General features: G+C 48.9%; 1 protein-coding gene across 1 annotated transcript in view; it reads left to right on the top strand.

The window, feature by feature from the left end:
• The first annotated feature begins 14,114 nt into the window (after positions 1–14,114).
• Positions 14,115–19,634, top strand: part of RORA (RAR related orphan receptor A) — a 64,492-nt gene continuing 58,972 nt past the window's right edge. Inside the window, exon 1 of the mRNA XM_055002791.1 lies at positions 14,115–14,293. Within this exon, the coding sequence (XP_054858766.1) occupies positions 14,266–14,293 (28 nt within the window). The 5' untranslated portion in view covers positions 14,115–14,265. The remainder of the gene's footprint in view (positions 14,294–19,634) is intronic.

Genomic DNA, 19,634 nt, shown 5'->3' with positions numbered 1-19,634 from the left:
AGTCCAGATCTCTCAGTTTTCTTGTCATCTTGTCCATTTCAGCCATATACAGCAATTTGTAGATCCAATCTTCAATAGTTGGTACTTCTTGTACTTTCCATTTCTGCGCATACAAAAGTCTAGCTGCTGCAGTCATATAAAAAATCAACGTCCTATGATGGGCTGGAATTCCCTCCATTCCCAAGTTTAGCAGCAGGAGTTCTGGGTTCTTATTTATTTGAAACTGTAAAATTTCACTCATTTCTCTTATTATTTCCCCCCAGAACTTTGGCATTGTAGTTCCTGACGTTTCGCCAGCAGCTGTGGCTGGCATCTTCAGAGGTGTAGCACCGAAAGACAGAGATCTCTCAGTGTCAAACTGAGAGATCCTGTCAGCTCCAGAGGAGAAGAAGAAAAAAGATCCCAAAACAATCTCTGCTGCTTTGATAAAAAGCAGAGTTTGAGAGAAGGCAGGAGAGCCGCCGAGGAACGCTACAGCTCCGCTGCCATCTTTTCTTCCCTCCTCTTGAAGCAGGGACAGCATGTTTTGTCTGTAAAAGGTAGGGGAAGGGGCAGGGCGCTTTCAAAGGGTGTCCCTCTTGAGGGAGGACTCATTGGGGCCCGGTCCAGCAGCAACCATGGTATCAAGGTGCCTTGATATCATGCAGCTTGCATGACTCTCCCAGGTATGGCTGCTTGCGCCTGTTCAAAAGCATTCATCCCACGAAAGGCAGTGTGGCGTAGATTCATATTAAGATATAGGAGACCCAGCTTCAAATCCCCACTGCTGTGGAAGTTCACTGGGTGACTTTGGGCCAGCCACACATTCTCAGCCTAACCTACCTTACAGGGTTGTGGTGAGAATAATATGGCAGAGAGCAGAATGACGTAAGCCGCTTTGGGTCTCCATTGTGGAGAAAGGCAGGGAACATAGGACAATATAGCCAAAGATGGAAGGCAGTTAAAAAGGAATGTAGGTGGGTGGGAAGGAGAGAAAGAAGCAGGGAAAGATGAGAATATGGGGTTTGGCAGGAGGAGGGAAAAAGGAAACAGTGTGAGGAGGGGGATGCAGGGGAAACTGAAATGCACCCTGCGCATCCTTGCAAAACTGGGCCCTAGTTTGCCCAGGTAGAGGCTTGCTGGAGGGGGAGAAAAGCTGAAGATGGGGCAGATAAAGGCGGATTGGCTGGTGGGTGGGAAAGAGAGGAGGAGACAGGAAAAGGAGAGAGGCTATGGTGACTTTCAGGGAAGCGAATATGGGAACAATGCGAGAGGGGAAGATAAGATGCCATCGCAAGACCTTGCTGGTCCCGCTCTCGTGTTCTGTATATTGCAGGCCTGCCTACATTTCTGAGCCACTTCTGTGTTGCCCCAGTCCCCAAAAGACCAGTCCAGTTTGGCAATTTGCTGGATACTAGAGAGAACTGAGAGCCTTTTTGGATGTTACCTTTCTTGCAGGATATTATTTCCTGGTTTGCAGATGCATAATTTAGGTTGAAAATGGTGTTTTGCCTTTGGGTGCAACAGGCACCTATCTTGGAAAAAGAATTCTTTCTTGCCTTGAAGATATATGGGAGTCTTAATAACACGGCCCCACCCACTTAATGTGAGAGCAGTTTTGGCAGACACATGCACACGCCCGTCAGCTGCTCTTGATCAAGACTCCATGCATTCAGCGACGCATCCAGGTTCCCAGGTATTGCGAAACACGGAGAACTCTGGACAGCAGTGCCCGTCGGGAGGCTTCTTTTGCTTCTCAGCTCCTGGTGAATGCCAAGAACCTGCAAGGAGCAAGAACAAATGAAGGAGTTTGTACTGTGGAAGAAGCTGTGTGAATTCTTTGCCTTTGCAAGGTTTCTATGCAAGTGTGGAGTCTGTTTTGGGGTGCGGCTCTCTGAGAATCTTTGCTTTCAGTTTACTGTAAACATGCACATGCAAGCTCCTCGACCTCGAGATTTAGACACAGAGTTGAGAACCCAAAGAGGGGGTTTTGGCCCCTGGAAAGAGCTTCCGCAATCTTTGCATAGCTCCCCCCAAAGAAGGCTACTCCTTTATTCTTCACCAGTCCACAGGCTCAGAGCCCTTCCTTTCCTCCATGGGCATCGTTCTCTTTTTGCCATCGTAGTCCTAAAAAATATCGTTACTTGACTGCCAGCATGGTGCAGTATGTAGATTCCTGGACTTGACCACAGCAGGGTTCAAATGGTTATCAGCCACAGCTCCCTGAGTGCCTTTGGTCTGGCGGTGTGACTGGCTTTATTTCTTTCAGCTAGAGAATGGCCATTTTGCTATGTGGCGAACTGCTTCTAAAACATGTACCCCACATTTCTTCCACAATGGACTCTCTAGCGGCTTGCCATTCTGAAACTATACAAAACCCAGTCCAAATAAGGTGCACACACAATCTGATGAAATAATAAATGGCTAAACTGGGAGAACAGGTAAAGATCCCTCCTGCTGATGGTGCTTTTATTGAACTGGAAGCTCTTTCTCCTGGTCTGAGGTGGGCTGGCCTGTTGAGCTCTCTGGAGAAAGGCGTTCTGAAGGCATGATGTCCTCCTCAGCCTTCTGTGATGACTGAGAAGGCCCTGCATCCAGTAAGCACCTGCCACATCTCAGGCAGCAGCTGAATTCAAATACCAGGACCAAACTAAGCAAGCTGGGGTTAGTTTGTGAGAAGAACGAGCCCTGGGAAGCCTGAGGCTGATGTCTTCTCCCCTTGTGTGGTGCACCAGGGTGAAAGACTTTCTTGTTTAGTACCCGTCGCAGTTTTTTGTGACCTCTGAATTAAACATTTTTAACAAACGGTGGTTTGTTTCTTGCTTACAAACCAGGATTAAACTGCAGTTTAAGATCTTCGGTTGTAGGCAGCACCTGATTTGTTTGTTAAAGCACTTGATTTGGAGATCATAACATTTTGAGGTTAGTTCTAGAGTCTTCAGTTTTGGCAGGAGAACACGTGAGCCCCAGGATTCCATTGCCCAGCCCCCCCCCCCCCCAGACCACTGGAGTGCAGTGAGTGGGAACAGTGGTTAATGGCCTTAAGGGCCTCTCCTCTTCATTATTAATATCAGACATTCTGGGAACTATGCTTCCTAGAATGCATGAAAGGAAGAAAGTGGGGGCATAAAGGTAGAGGTGGGCTGAGCAGAATTTGCCCTTCTCTAGTCACAGCCTACATCTCTTCCTTCCTTCCTTCCTTCCTTCCTTCCTTCCTTCCTTCCTTCCTTCCTTCCTTCCTTCCTTCCTTCCTTCCTTCCTTCCTTCCTTCCTTCCTTCCTTCCTTCCTTCCTTCCTTCCTTCGTCTACTCTTCTGACCTATAAGTCTTAAGTAGTGTTCCTCAAACATAACTGAAAATATGAGGAAGAAAGGAAGAATCTGGGCCAGGTTAATACGTAAACTACAAAAAGGCTGTTTTCTTATAAGTTGCCCGAATTCTCATGGCCTGAACTAAAACATTGACTAAAATGAATAAATTACAGCCTACATGTATGCATGGGATTGAGAAAGGTACCGAGCCAGGGTAGCTGGGTTCCCAGATTTTCATCCCAAAGTCCAGCCCCCCCCCCACCAGAACAGAAGCGTCCAAAGCATCTCCGGACAATCTCAGTGACCAAAGAGAACAGGCCAGAGGAGACAATCCCTCAAACACCAGCTGCTGCCCTCGGCCCAGAACTTAACTGGTGTTTCTGTCGTTTCCGACAGGTGCCAGTCAGCAGTTGAGCTCCTGCCTTGCGGACCAGCTGCTATCTCCGTGCATCTGAAGACCTGAGCTATGACCCATTTGGAAGAAAAACCCTTTTGCCAGGTTTCTGTATCACTCTGCAAATGTCTCTTGAATGGAAAAGCTTGACGGACAGCTTTGCAAGGTACAAGCAGAGCGACTCCTTTTCAGGTTCCCCACTGCAGCTGGTTTACTCGCCTTTCAGATGATTTCTGTCCTCTCCTGGCTGCCCTTCCGGATCTTTAGCGCTTGAAAAGTCTTTTCTTGTCAGGAGCTCAGCACTGCGTTGGAGGAGCTCATCAGTATCTCAGGTCTCTTTCTGTTCCTTTGACAGGTTTCTCTCTCCTGCCTGCTGCAAGTGATCCTGCGCTTCCAGCTGTCTCATTACCTAGAATCTGTTCCAGACTGGGCTCTGTTCCTCTTCCTCTGCAGCGGGTAGCCCATCATTTGACTTGAGATCAAGGCACTGTTGATAATCTTTGTGCTTTCATTCCACGGATGATGGACACTTAAATACTTCTTGAGCTTCTGCTTTATCTTCTATCTCATCTCTCTTAAACGTTTATTATACCCTTCCTCTATATGCCTGTCTCTTCTGCCGTCTTATTCTCACAACAACCCTGTGAAGTGGGTTTGGCTGAAAGTGACGGGAGGGGGGTGGATTTCAAAGCAGAGCAGGAATTTGCACTGGCATGTCCTCGGCTGTAGTCGGGCACTCTAACTACGACACCATGCTGTTTTTTCAGAATGCAGATTCCATTTTCTGCTGTTAACATTCAGTTCCGGTGGTTTTACATTTAATTTCCTTCTTAAATTAAATCCTAAAATGATAATAAATAGAGCGAATGCCAGTAAGTAATTTACAATGTCTTTGGTGATTGCAAGGACATCTCTCCAAAAGGCATTTAATATTCTATTAGGTCTACAGCATGTGGACACTATTTCACATGATTGTAACTTTGCCAGCATCGATCTAAAAGCCCTGGATATATATTTTCCCAAGATGTATTGTGGCTTAGAACTGACCCTTCTACTTCGTGGCACAGAAGGTGATGTGAAGGGAGAGATGTCATAATGTTTCTCTATTCTCTGACAAGCCTTTGAGTAGCCCTGTCAAAAGTGATTTTGAACAGAAATGAAATAATCAAGAATGAAAGGTCTGGATGACACGCAGGCATACACTAGAAGGAGTCTTGCCTGTCATAGAAGGGGGAATACTAATGAGTTTCCTGCCACAATAATTTTTTTTTAAAGATTTTAATCGAGCAAATAATTTCTGCCTGCTGGTGTTCTCCATCTCCATTGGCCCTTTTCACACTACTCGCCTGCTCCCGGAACGTTGCGAAACATCGCGCAAAAATTGCAGAAGATAGTGTCTTCTTGCGAGAGTTTTCCGCGACATTGCGCAAAACTCTCGCGAGAAGACACTCTCTTCCGTGTTTTTTGCACGATGTTTCGCAACGTTCCGGAAGCAGGCGAGTAGTGTGAAAAGGGCCATTGATTGGTATTCAGAGGTACACTGCCTCTGAACAAGGAGGTTGATTTAGCCAGAATTTATTAGAATGCCATTGGAGTACATCTGGGGAAGGATCTAGACAATAATTTCCTGCTTCTGATCTGGGTAGTTTCTTGGTTTCCTTACTCGCTGTCCTTTATTTTTTTAAAAAATCTATGAATTGCTTTTCGGCCATAGGTGCTCTACGTGGTTTTCAACAAATTAATCCCATTTCAAAAAAACAAAAACGGTCTCAAAGATCTCAAACGACAACTAATAAATAGCATTAGCGGTTTAAAATAAAAAACTGTATAAAACTCCTGAGCAAGAAAGTATGTCTGAGGTCCAGGTGAAATGTTAAAAGAAGTCTCTTTTAACCCTCTGCAGTGCAGCAGTTTAGAAGAGCACCAGGGAAGGGTTTTAGTGCTGCGGGGACGCAGCAAAGAAGGCCCTGTTCCAGCCGGCAACCAATCAAAGCTCCCTAAGCAATTAATCTCTGAAGAGTTGCTTGTTCAGTATATTAGTTGAGGTCTTAGCCTAGGAACGATGTTGTTGAATCTGCAGGGACTGACGTGCTCTTGTCATCCTTCAACAGTCTATTCTGATTCCGTTGACCAAACACACCGTAAGTCTGTTTCAGAGAAAATGGACAACCTTGTGGGAGCCATGCTGAACACCCCAACCCTCAAGGAAGGGGTGATACCATGAAAAGTGGAGCCAGGGTACAGTAGTAGCAAGGATAATGTGTTTGAAGCCACTGTTTCACATCTCACCTTAACAGTAAGCACACTGGGTGACCCTGGGTAAGCTGCTCTCTTCCATCCTCATTTCCCACCCCCAATATTTATTTAATGCTCTTGTATATCACACACACACCTAATTATCTTTTTCCTTGAAGTGGTTTCCAAATAAACACAGAATAATAGAACACTAAAAGCTGCAGAAAGCATCAACATTGTAAGAATGCAGAAAATGGCACGCAAAGGCACTAGCATAAATTAAACCAGGCACTAGCAACAAGTTTCACTGAACCCATTGGAAAAGTAAAAATCCATAATTTGAAATGCCCAAGACCAACTTTTGGCTTCATCCCAGAAATAACAACAACAGGTGTGTTTATATACTACTCTTCTAGACTGATTAGTGCCCACTAAGAGTGGTGAACAAAGTCAATGTTATTACTGTTTCCACAATGCAGCCGGGAAACTGGGCTGAGAGGAGAGGCTCACCCAACCCACTTACTGAGCTCATGGCAGTAGTGGGATTCGAACCAGCAGAGTGCTGGCTCATAGCCCAACCACTTCACCACTGTGCTACAGCAGCTCACATAACGAGTGCTTATATACCTCTCTTCGAGCTAGATTAGGGCCCCGCTTTGAGCAGTGAACAAAGTCAGTGTTATTATCCCCACAATACAGCTGCGGAGCTGGGCTGAGAGGAGGGGCTGACCCAAGGCCACCTGCTGAGCTCATGGCAGTAGTGGGAGTCGAACCAGCAGATTGCTGGTTCACAACCCAATCACTTAACTGCTATGCTAGTTTTAGCATTGGGCAAAAAAGTTCTAGTAGTGGGCAAAAGACTAAAGGAAAAGACCATCTCCTAATATGTTGAACATATTATCCTACCTTACAAAGCTGTTGCAATGATTTTATTGGATTAATGGCCGTAGAGCATTTCACCGTGAGAGTGCAGCCCCAATGCCCTGTATTATCAAAACCCGGATTGTTGAATTTGCTGGTGCTGAGTTTGCGGCATGAGGGCTTGGTTTGAACTGGAGCCTTAACGGGCAAATCTTTGGGTTCAAGTGTTGAGAAACTGCCCTTAGCTGGAGTTGAAAGCTTTTGATGGGTGAAACTAGATAGAATCACTGGGGAAAGCACTAGGCGGAGTTGAAAGTGAGCTTGGAAAAATGCCAGAGTTTTCTTTTCTACTTTTGTTCAACTTCTCATGAATATGCTTCCCTATATCATCTTGTAGAAGCCAGATATTCAATGAGAGCCAGGAATCAGCAGCCAATCAGACAACACCAGCGTTGACAAATGCTCTCCTCTAAGATGTAATTTTGAATGTGAGCACTAAATCCACTATTGACATGTAGCACGACTGACAAAAATGTCAACAGTTATATAAAGAGTGTTTCATAATGGACAAAGAGTTGCTTGAGCAGACAGAAAGCCGTCTGCATTCTTACAGAGGCAAAACCCGATTTCCATGTTTGTGTTCTTGGGATCCTTAAAGCTCGCTATGCCACGGCAGATTGTGCGTGTTTTTTTTCTTGCTAAGGATTTGTAATTATTTTTTTCCTCCTTGAATGCTGCGGGACAGATCTGTGGCCAATATGAGGCCATGGCCGATTCCAGACGGCCCTCCCCATCCTGAAACGTCGCGCGTCATCGCGTGGAAAACGTGAAATATAGCGTTTTCTCGCACGAGTTTTGCGTGACGTTGCGCGAGAAAACGCAGTATTTTGCGTTTTCCACGCAACAATGCGCAACGTTTCGGGACAGGGAGGGCCGTCTGGAATCAGCCCATTTGTCATTTAGTGGCCACACCTTCAAAGGCAATCCAGCATCCTTCTGTGGCTTGGCCAAAGGTCCACGAGATCCCTCCTTTTTAGGTGCCCTCCCCAATGGGTGCTGTGAATGTAAGCGTGTGTTAAAGAGACTACAGGTGCCGTCACAGGTCTCAGGCACCCCCCTTCATTTGTACGCCTGCATGGCATTGTGATTCGCACCCACTAGCTGTGGCTCAGTGGAGGGGCATCTGCTTGGCATGCAGAAGGCCGCAGGCTCAATTCCCAACAACTCCAGTTGCAGGATCAGGAAGTAGGCAATGGGAAAGACCTCTGCCTGAGAGGCGAGCTTGAATGAAAGAATTAGTGTGTACATGGTGCTAGGAAGCATTTGCACTTTAATACCTGTTGCAATATTAATAGAGCACTTGAAGCACTGGACACTTTATGTATTGACTTTGGAGCATATATGACGCCTGCAAAATAATTTTTCCTAGGACTGGTTACATGTGGTATAGTTTTCTGTTAAATTATGCAACTACTATAAATAAAATAGGGAGACATTGTTATTGCACGGGAAATTGTGTTTTGTTGTTGCTATACTTACCGTGTTGCTCTATATTTTGTGCTGAGACCCTGGAGAGCCACTGCCTGTCTGAGTAGGCAGTACTGACCTTGATAGAAAGATGGTCTGATTCATTCCAAGACAGATCTTCAAATGCAGAGAGGAAGAGCGTAGAGAGGGGATGGTGTGCCCACCATCCCTCCCCCCCCACACACAGTCTGCACACTTTTTAGTATCTGTGCCGGGCTTCTACCACTGGCCCTGATCCTCTTTGTCCTTTCCCGAGAGCGAATTAAATTATCATTCCTTGTCTTTATTCACTATCTTTTATTAGCTGCTAATGGTACATTGTGGAAATTGTGATTCAATACATTACTTCTCATGTTTGCTGCTAATCGGTATGTCTAATAAATAAATGGCTGTGGTCCTTCAGTACCAGACATTCCAGAGCTGTAAAGTAAATTATTCAGCTTCATCTGATAACTGCTGTCTCAGTCCTCTACTCAGAGCAAAATGCAATACTACCAAACTGAATTATCTTTCTGGATGTGTGCACCACGACTCTGGCCCCTGGTTGTGGCAGACCCATTCATCTCCGTCAAGAATACGAGCTTCCTAAGGAGAGTGCCCTGTGGACCAACTCCTTCTTCCCCCTCATGTAGCCTTTTCTTTTGAAAACGTGTTCATACCAACCTCAAATCTCCTGTCTGGCCGTGAATTTGTTGTACAAACAGAAGGGTATCAGTGAAAATGGCAGCAAGTACAATCCCTTCCTTCTCCCCTCTCCAGTAACATCTAATACCACTTCCGCACCATGAAGATGCGCTCGTTCCGTGAGTTTTGCACTATGTAAAGATGTGTGAAAAGGGCCGATGTCTCAACTCTAGACTTTACGGAGGGGGAAGTGAGAACTTCCATTTCAGTGGCATCTCTGTGTTTCTGGTAATGCTGCCTCAAGGCAGCTGCCCCACTTTTTGAAACTTTAGTCCATTAGTGTATGAGGAAGGCATTATGCACCTCTAAACCTATGGTAGCAGACACCATATTGCTACTTAAAATGCTGATGACAAGACCCTCTTTTAGTTATACCAAGCGGTGTGTGCAGTTTGTGTGGGTTGAAATCTTCATGCTGAAAACAGTCTGCTCCATCAGATGTCATTCTTGATTAGCAGTTCCTCTTCAGCTGGGCTGGAAACAAATACCGATCAGTAATAATATAAGGCTACATTCCTTAAGGTTAAATGTCTGACAACTAGACAAGATTTAATGGACTGTGACAGTGTCAAGCCATCACTCTGACATGACTTGCGGTGTCCTAACAAGGGGCTCGTGGGCAGGGGTCTAACCTTGTATTACAATACATTAACCAACTTCCTTTCCCATCTATGCTGTTCTCTTCCCACATCTGAATTCCAGGGCATGTGACGCCGAGCCATTACTTATGTGAAAGCAGTTGTAGGAAGCAGTTGTCATATTCTCCAACGTTTTGCAGGCCAAATCTGTCTTTCTCACTCAGACAGATGATGGTCCAGTCCAGTTTTCAGAGCAGAATTTATGACCCACTATGACAAATTCAGCCCACTCTCCATTTATTGTGGTCTCCAAGGTATCTGAAATTTGCCTATTTTTGCAGGAGTGAATAAATGAAACAAGAGAGTGCCAGTGGGCAGGGCCGGATCTAATGGGTTTAAGTTAGATTTTAGTTGAACCATTGGAGAAACTTCCTAACAGTAAGAACCGTTCATCAATTGAACCAAAGGGGACTGAGGTGGGCAATCGCTCACAGGTTTCAAGCAGAGGGTTTGGATTTCCTGCACTGAGAAGAGTGTTGGGCTATGTGGCCTTGCAGGCTCCTTCTGCCTTTAGGATCCCATTGAAGGGCTCCTGTTATTCCTGGGCAAAATTATCTTTTGTCTCTAGAAATTTGTTGTCATTCTCATAATGTATTATCATAATTAGTATTTGTATGTGTTATGTGCAGTCAAGTCACCTCTGACCTATGGCAACCCTCCAAAACGTCCTATCATTAACAGACTTGCTCACATCCTGCAAACTGGAGGACGTGGCTTCTTTTATTGAGTCAAGCCATCTCATTTGGGGTCTTGCTGCACAGCTTTGGAAGTTCCTTTTGCATCTATTCATGTCCACAACTTGACATCCTTTCGGCTTCAATCCAGTCCCATCACTAAGAATAGCGCCATTCGTACTTATCCTTAGCTCTTGCCCAGTAGCCAAATTGAGTGCCACCTGACCTGGAGGTCCTGTCTTCCAGCACTATATCTTTTTTCACTCTGGATTGTCTCATCATCTGGTTTTCAAGGTAAGAGATCAGAAGAAGTGGTTTACCATTGCCGCCTTCTGCTCAGTACTAACCAGGGTTGGTTGAAGTGACGCTGCCGTTGTATGTGAAAGATCCTCCGCCAGTGTCACCTTCCACTACTGCTGCTGCCTAGTAGCTGACCTTCAAGAATTCCTCCGCTCCCATCACCATTGGAACATTCAGTTCTGCTGCTGTGACCGTTGATTCCTGAAGGGGGTGGAGGCATCTTAGTCTGGAGTTTCAGCGCTGACCATTCTGCCTTGAGTGACTCTTCCAGGAGTATTTAGATAGTGTCATTTCTTTGTCTACGTTGCTTCAGTAACCCAAAGGCAAACAATTAAGCCAGTATTCCTGTCCTCAGAGAGGAAGTGTTCATTGCCATGATGAGGTACGAATCACGGACATCTCAGGTTACGGTTCACACAGCATCCAGGATTTATCTTCTTAACAATTATGGATCACTTTAAGGATGGGAGACTCTAGCACAAGACCATCAGAGGAGCCCTGCCAAGTCACAGGAAAGGTCCACCTAGTCCAGCATCCTGTTTCACAAAATGGCCAATAGAGCCTTCAAGAAGCCCACAAGCATGGAAGAAGGCACTGTTGCTCTCTAGCAAATAGTATTGAGGGGCATACTGCTTCAGCAGATGAAGGTTCCAGTGAGCCATTGTGGCAAAGAGCCATGAACAGGTCTCTCTTTCACAAATTACAAAGTCCCGAGTCACTGCTGAGTTGCAATTGAACAAAACCTCAAGTCCAATCTGTACTAGATTCCTCATCATAATGGAAATTATGTCCCGTGTTTGAAACATGGAAAGATCCCAGCTATCCCAATTGCTAGAGAAAGTAAAATGTCAGGAAAACTATCCAGAAATAATATTTAAAGGTATCAATGCAGGCCCAAGAATGAGATGCTTGAAATGAAGTAGCAGAAGGAGGGGAGGAGTTCGATCGTGGTAATGTATCTCGGAGTGTGCTTATGGAAATATTTGGCAATCAGTCGTTCTTTTGTACTGCAGACACAGCGCTGTCGATAGCAGCCTCTCTTCAGATGTCCACCTCTGTCTTCAAAATACAGCCCTTCCTTCCATCTGCGTCTTCTCCTGGGGTCTTTCATGTGCTTCTCATGTCATTGAACCGCATCAAAGACATAAAAAGTGTGAATCATTTGGGAGCACTGATGCTTCATCTTGCAAGCTTCATTTTCCCCATTGCTAAGGCAATGCGGAGCAAGATCTAGAGGGCAGCCTTGTTGGTATCTTCCCGCCCACAGCCAAACAGGCATAGATTTGGACTTAGAGAAGCTTCCCAAAAAGGAGAATAGGATTCCCCCCCCCCCCCAATTGGCTGTCTTTTCACTCCAAAACCCTTTGGGACAATTTTAGAAAATCAGAGTAGTTTATTAACCTGGCTTGTGGACTAGAAAGGGGGCAGCCTAAAAGAGAAAGGGAGCCATTCCTTTCTGAGATTTGAGATTTCCTGTGCGCTCCCATTGACTCGGCCGGACCTGCTGTCTGCTTCTTGCTCCTGGTAAGCCAGTGTTTCTGCTCTGTTGCTGTATTGCAGGGTGGCTGCAAGCCCTGCTCCCACACTCGGGAATCAAAAGCAGGGCCTCCTGGTTGGGGGAAGGACTTTGCAGAAACACGTCGCAACTTCAGACCAAGGGCTTCCTTGAAAGACATTTTCATACCATTTGGTTATTGCGTTTTCTTGCTTTTCGCTGGCCATGTGGGAAATGAAAGCAATCGTTATTAGATTTAGGCGGAATGAGCTGCAGATGTTCTAGTCCCAGAAACTGTACTTGAGTTTTGGCAAGCGCTTGCATAATGAAGCAAAAATGGAAAGTTGAAAAATAATCACCGTGTCTGATTTCCTAGGCTGTTGTGTCTCTCCGCAGAGCTCGGTTGTTTCCCTTTGCATGGGGAGTTGGTAACACTGAGCTGAAGAAAGGTTTACACTCTGTTCTCAGAGCAAGAGAGGCACATAAATAGTTTGCAACCCAAGAGAAGAACTCCAGCCTGCTGATAGTGGGAAGCCTGAAGCTCGGTTCACCCCTCCCCCCCCCTTGGCCCTGGGAAGCAAAGGGAGACTGCAGGGGGGGGGGCTCCCACCTGAAGCTACCTCAGAGCTGGGGGGTTGGCATCAGCCACAAGGTTACTTTGAGGTGTCTGAAGGGGAGAGCAAAAAGTTTTGTCTCACAGTGAACTACAAAGCCTCTTTGGAGGCACTTCCTGGGGAGAAGGCGTTTCTGGACTGTGTGCCCAGCTGCCGTGCAGAAAGGAGCTGGAAATAAGGGCCGGGCTTGGGTGCTCCTGGTTTTTTCCCCTCTTTTGTATGTTCGTGAATGCTCAGCTCCTTGACAGGTGCCAGGAATTGCCAGGTGTTTTGTGCCCATACCATGTAATGCTCTGGGCAATGTTGCCCAGAGTTGCAACCCGACACTAGACCAGTGGATGTCATTCTGTCCCAGGGAATCTTGGGCCCCGTGGTCTTGTGAGGCAGGCAAGATCTGGAGCAGACAAGCCTTTTTGGGAGGAAGCCTTAGTGGTGAAAGCGGTTCCAAGCCCGGACTCAGTGAATGTCTGTACCTGATGGCGACTGCTGCTTACAGAAGAGCGCCGGCAAGGAAGGCTCCTGCAGTGAGATGGTCGGACAGGAGGGAGAAACCAGCGCCCTGCCTTGGGGGCTGCCCTGCATTTCCAGCTGTGTGCATGAAGCAGAAGCGCGATGCTGCTGGAGCTTCTCTCTCGTCCCCCACAGAGCCCTGTTCCCCCCCGCCCCCCCCGGTCCCATGGGCACTGCCTCCCCTCCACTCATGTGGCATCTCCCCATGAAAGAGCTCAGCCGCTGTGGTGGGGAAGCCCGCTCCCTTTGGAGCGCTGGGCAGCTGCCGCCCAGCACCAGAGGCACCTGGCTCTCGGCCACCCTTTCTTTATAGAAGCTCTCCTAAACCTGCCCCCGTCCTGAGGCTGAGACCCCAGGGCCTTGCCGGGGCATGCCCCGCTGCCTAGCAGAGGCGACGGCTGCCATCCCCAGGCCTGCTGGCTCAGCCCAGAAACGGCAGGGGGTCTGGGGCGGGTGCGTGTGCCGCGGAAGGGTGAGCGGCAGTCGCGCAAGGCCAGGCCTGGGTTCTCCGAAGCAGCCGCTGCCTGCCCTCTCCAGTCCAGGCGAGCCCTTCAAGGCCGCTGGGCTTCCAGGGGATGCGCTTGCCGGGCTCGCAGCGCCCTTCCCCAGTGGGCGGCGGGCGGGTTCCCTGCCGCCCCAAGGGCCTCTCCTGGGCCTCCCGCTTCTGGCCTGGAGCCCCGGGGGCCTCTTCCGCCGCTCGGCCGCGCCGCTGGGCCTCGGGAGCTGCTCCCCTCGGAAGCCTCCCGGTGCTTCCTGCGGCGCCCGCCCCGTGCGGCAGGGGGCGGGGGCGGAGGCGGCGCGGCGCGGCGAGGCGGGCGGAGGGGCCGGGCCGAGGCGCGGCGGCCGGGCTGCTGGTCACATGGCGGCGGCGGCGGCGGCGGCGCTGGGCCGGGGCTCGGCGGGGGCGGAGGCGGGGGCCGGCCGGGGCTGCCTGGCAGGCGGCCGCCGCTGCTGAGGCGGAGAAGCTGCCCGGCGGCGCCCGGAGGACACACGCGCGGCGCGCCCGCTCCCGCTCCCCCGGCCGGCTGCGCAGCGCAGCGCAGGATGTGCCTGGTGCTCGCCGCGATGAAGGGTGAGTCTCGGGGGCGCCGGCAGGCCGAGGCCAGCCCGCTTGGCGTGCGGCGCGCAGGCGGCCAGGGCAGCCGGCGGGGCTGGCAGAGGCCCGCCGGAGAAGCCGGCTCCGCGGCGGGGCAGCGCCGGGGCCGGGCGGGCTGCGCGGCTGCCTGGGGCGCCCCCGCCTCGCCGGCGCTGCCCTCCCGGGCCGGCCGGCTCTTTCTGCGGTCTGGCGCCCCGCTGCCCTTCCTGGGCTCGCGGTTGGCAACCCGGCGGGGGGACGCGGAGGTGGCGGAGAGGGACGCCGAAGTCCCGCGGAAACTTCGGGGGGGGGGGTCCGGGGAGGCGCTTTTCTCTCGAGCCGCCGCCCGCCCGCCCGGCACGGATTGCGCTCGCGGACTGCGCAGAGGCAGCTCTGCTCGGGGTTTGCCGCGATCCCACCGGACGGGCGGAGGTGTCGGAGGGCCGGCCGCTCTTCGGTCGCGCAGGACTCGGCGCCTCCTCTCCAGCCGCCCAGCTGCGCTGCGCCCGCGTTACTCGGGAGGGGCGCAGCAATGCCGCTTCGGGGGCCTTGGAGCTGAGCGGTGCCCGAGGAGAGCGGCCCGCGGGGAGTGGGGGCAGGCGGGCAGGCCCGATGCAGCGGGAAGTTTGCGGGCCAGCGGCTCCTTCATCCCCAGGGCAGGGCAGGGCATGGCGTGCCAGTATGGCAGCAGCGGAGGGGGGATGCACTAGGCGCAGGTGCTTAAGGAGGGGTCCGCTGTTGAACTTGATGGAGGTCCATAAGGCGCTTTGGAGACTGTTGTGGCATTTTAGGGTTTAGACTTCGACCCAATCCTTTGTGCAAAGATCTGTGGTGGTGACTCTCGTGTTCAAATTGAAGAAGTGCAATGGATGCTTTTCTCCAGAAAGTCAGATGAAGAGCAGCTTCTTGTTGCGCGTGTGTTGCAGCCCCCCCCCCCTCCCCCCGTTAATTGAAGTTGCATTAGAAGGGTGGACTTGGCAGTGTTGAAGATGATGGCAGATCCCTAGAAAGCCCCCCCTCCGGTCTGGCACAGACTTTTCAAAAGCCTTGCTGCAACACTTAGAGGACAAACATGGACGGGCTCTAAAAACAGACCCCTTTCAAAAAGTGGCTTGAAAAGGAGGACTAGAATGACCTTGATGGGATCATGGAAAACCAGGCACTTTCAAAGCTCAGCCAACATCTGTCCTCAACAGCAGGTTGGTGTGTTTGTGTTTTTCCCTGCGCCTGAAGGAATCCTAAAACTTTGGGGGCATGTTTTCAATTAGCTTCCCTGCCTTGTAATAGCATCATTTTGCAATTTTGTTTGCATTTTTTTTAGTAAGCTGGAATATCGTATAAAACCTAGATAATAAATTCTATAAAGGAGCTTTCCCTTATTATGAAAACACTCAATTTTCATATTACAGTTTCATTAAGCTGGACTTGCTTTTGTGACTGTGCCTCTTGATAGTAAGGAATTGGCTGGTACTTTGTTTCTAACAATGATTCCCCTGCCCCAGTCACCAGAGCGCAGTGTGCATGTTGCTTCCTTTTTATGGCATAGGGCTCTAAAATGATCCCCGTAAGTCTATGAGAGCCAAGCTGCAAGTGACGAATGACCCTTGAACGGCAAGTGAACAGACTCACGTGTATTCGTGATCAAGTGGAGCGCAAGCGAACAGGGAGGAATACACGTGAGTCTGTTCACTTGCCGTTCAAGGGTCATTCGTCACTTGCAGCTTGGCCCAATGTGTCTGTTTTTCTCTCGGAGTTTGGTCTCCTTGCATATAACAGAAGCTTGATAGCTTGGAGTGAAAGCTGCTGTTGTTAGAAGCTGGCATCTGAAGGGGTGGAACCCAAATGCAAACTGATATTTTTGCTGTATTTTGGATATTTGAAATGGTAACATGTCTCGCAATCCGCTGCATTTTCTGTCTTTTAATTCCTGAGCGTGCGCTCATAATGAAATCGTAAAAGTGAAAGTAAACGGGTGGCAGCCTCTTTCTAGTATTAGTCATTTCCAAAAACTCTTATACAATCCTTGTCTCGAAGGTCAAATGGTTTTACAAGCCTCCTGTTGTTTTTCTGAAGCTATTTCCCATGCAGTATAAAGCTGCTTCTGCATCTCTTGATTTCAGGAATGCTTCTTATCTAAGTCCCCTTGAGTTCAGTGGAGAATTGCTTCCTAGTAAGCGTGTTTAGGATTGCAGCCTTAGCACTGACAGTCTGCGCAATGAATTATAAGATGGGTGGCGAGTCCAGCTTACCCCGCCCCCCGCTGTCTCAGGAGCAAGGGTGACATGGTAGATCTGGAGTACTGCGGAAGAGGGCAAAATGGGAGAGGAATAAATCTGGTGCGCTCATGGGCCCGAGTACAGTTCCCGTGCAGTTCACCAAGGCCTGTGCAGTAGAACTTCCCAGTGGATTACTTCCCATGATGATTGAAAGGAGGGTGGAATCTGCAATATCCGCTTTGGCCACCCAAACGTCTTGGTCTGGCTCCAGTAAGTGACATAAAAATGGAGATTATTGGCGTTAGTTTTTGGAGTAGCAACAATTGGGAGGAGGGGATGGCCTGCGTAGTAGATGGTCAAAGACTGGCTATTGAGATCCTGGAGGAAGTGGTTTTTCACGTGGTTTTTCAGCTGGGCTTGTTGTGTTGCTATTTAGATTCCCATTTTACTGTCTGATGGTGGAGGTACAATAGGGGAAATAGATCTATTTAAAGACTATGAATGTCGGGTCACCCTCATATTGATTCATGACAGTTTTATGACCGGGAGTTTTAATTTGTTTTAAGAACTACAGGTTAATAACAATTATTAATCTCTCTTGATGGTTGAGAAATGCAAAATTTGGGTGGGATTGCTTTTTCTGTTAGTAAAGCTCCCTGATGAATAGATTTATGAAAATTGTGGATTTCTTTTTCTCCCCACTCTCTTAAAACCCCATACCTCTTCCTTAGACACTTTGTCTTGCACTGACCTCTGGCTGCCAGGAAAGAATAGATCAGATCCTCCGCTGTGAACTTGGAATGAGCTAAACCAGAGGTGACAGGGAGAGCAATTTTTAAAAATCAAAGCTGAACAGCACAGGGGAGGTGCAAAAATACGTCTAGGTGCTTAGAGTGGTTTATTTATTCCAGATGCTGTAATAGCATTTTTGAGGGGATATAACTGTCTATAACTGCTCTGACGAAGAGGCCGGACAAAAGGGAGATGGCACCAGTTGTCCATATTCCTTTTTAACTTTAGGAAGTATTTTAACCCTGTGGCTCTATAGACAAGGACCGTCTTACAACTGAAAAAAATATAAAACATCCCACTGTATAGTAGGCACTAAAAGAAGGAAGAGCACCCACCGATGGTCCCCCTCTTTGCAGTGTCATCACGATTATCTTCAAAGGAACATTCAAAGGAAGAGGAGTTCAGAGTTTTAGTTACTACAAGGACTATCCTTGAAGGTCTGTCACGTGGAAGAGGGCAAAGACTTCCCCCCCCCACTGCTTCAGGGAAAGCAAGACGAGATTGGGGGGAAAAAAACCTGTACAGGAAGGAAGAGGTCGGCTGAATATTGGGAGAACTTTCCGGATGGGAAGAGCAGTCTGACAGTGGGACCGACAGGCTTCCCCTTGGCTGGACAGTAGTCATCTGTCGGGTATGCTGTAGTTTGGTGTTGTACAGAGGTTAGATGCTCACCCTGCTAGAAGCTGAGAGTTCTGTGTTCAAATCCTCCGTTTGCCGAGGAGCTTTCAGGATGGCTGTAGGCCAGTCATGCACTCTCAGCAGCATATATTTTCTTGCAGGGGTTGTTGTGAGGACAGAATGGAGGAGTGGAGAACCACGTCCACTGCCTGAGCTCCTTGGCGGAAAGGAGAGAGAGAAATGGACTGACTAGCCGGATTTTGAGCACTGAGTGGGAAGTGTGGACTAGGTGGCCTGCAAAGCCCCTTCCAACTTTAGAACCCTACAGTTGTGACTGCCGATATTTTGTGGTGGAAAACTCCCTGCAGTTTACTCATGTTTCTGGTTTGAAGCCTTGTGAACAGAGACCACGGATGTAATCTGGGATGTCGGAAAAACCATTTTATTTAACATTTTGCTAGCCCTGTTCCAACTTTCAAAATCCTTCACTTATGTTACCACACTAATACCTACAACAGCCCTGATAGGTAGGTCCCTATGTTGTCTGTTTGGGGTATCAGTAAAGATTGTGAGAGGTGGGGCTGAGGCTGAAAGAGCAAACTTGTTGGCCTAAGACCACCCGGTGGACGTGCCACTCTTGGGAAAAGCGTGAAGCACGACTGAAATGCTCCGTGAGCGTGTGGTGTTGCTGCCTTTACCTGCAGCACCAGACCAGAATGCAAGGTGCAGCCATGCGAGTGTGCCCAGAAGCAGCCTGTGTGCATTTGTGCCCATGTTCTCTGTGGTTGTCTCTACTTAGACTAATTCGAGCTCTGATTTCAGAGAAGGAAGTTGGCAGGGGGTCTCTTGACGGCACGAAGACGGGCACACACCTGGCTGTCCAGCGATGTAGAAGGCAGCCCAATCCGTATATTACAAACAGTCTTAGTGAGATGTCTTTCGAGTTTGGGAACAGCCTCCCCCTTTGTTACTGATCCAAGCGCACTGGCAAATGCTAGAAAGTTTCATGATGAGGCTGATGTGCTCCATCTGTCCAGAGGCAGGATCCAGTCCGAGCCATTTTGGTGCCTGAGATGCAAATAACGTTCACTCGTTGGTGCAAATCGCCTTCGATCCTTCAGAGCTTTTTCAGCAGATGGTGCTCCACACTCCCTCTCCCCTGGGGTGCTGCCTGCTCTTGCCTTGTCTTGGAGGTGGTCCTGCTCTGACTTTTGGTGGATCTGACTCATTGCCTGTAAAATATTTTTAGGGGAGGAAAAGAGCGCCCTGTGCTATTCGGCAGCTTTGCAATTCAGGGAGGAAACGTAGTTTCTTGAGAGTTGGAAGCCTGTTTTGACTTGTGCTGCCTGTAAAGCTGGGAGGAGAAAAATTTGGAGAGTCTATTGGTGTCGGCACTGCACACCTACAGAAGCCTGGCTGACGTCAGTGAGAGAGCTCTGCCTATGTGTCATGCAGCAGGATCAAGCCCATGGCCGAGAGGTGTGTGTAAGTGTTGTTGTTTCATGATGTGCTAATGAACCCACCTGTCTAGAAATACCTGTTGATAAGAAGCATGGCAGTTAATGACAGGGCCTGGGTGGCTCTTGCAGCCTTTGGGAAGCAGATGGGATTACTTCGTGAAAGGGGAAAAAATGCCAGTGGATGTTTTGCACGCCGTGTTCTGTGCCTGCCCAGGGTCAGTGCTTGGCTCCTGCTGGGGCTGCCCCTCCCTT

The sequence above is a fragment of the Eublepharis macularius genome, chromosome 18 (assembly GCF_028583425.1).
Source record: "Eublepharis macularius isolate TG4126 chromosome 18, MPM_Emac_v1.0, whole genome shotgun sequence".
In the NCBI taxonomy this organism is placed as follows: Eukaryota; Metazoa; Chordata; class Lepidosauria; order Squamata; family Eublepharidae; genus Eublepharis; species Eublepharis macularius.
This window is presented reverse-complemented; position numbering and strand designations above follow the sequence as displayed.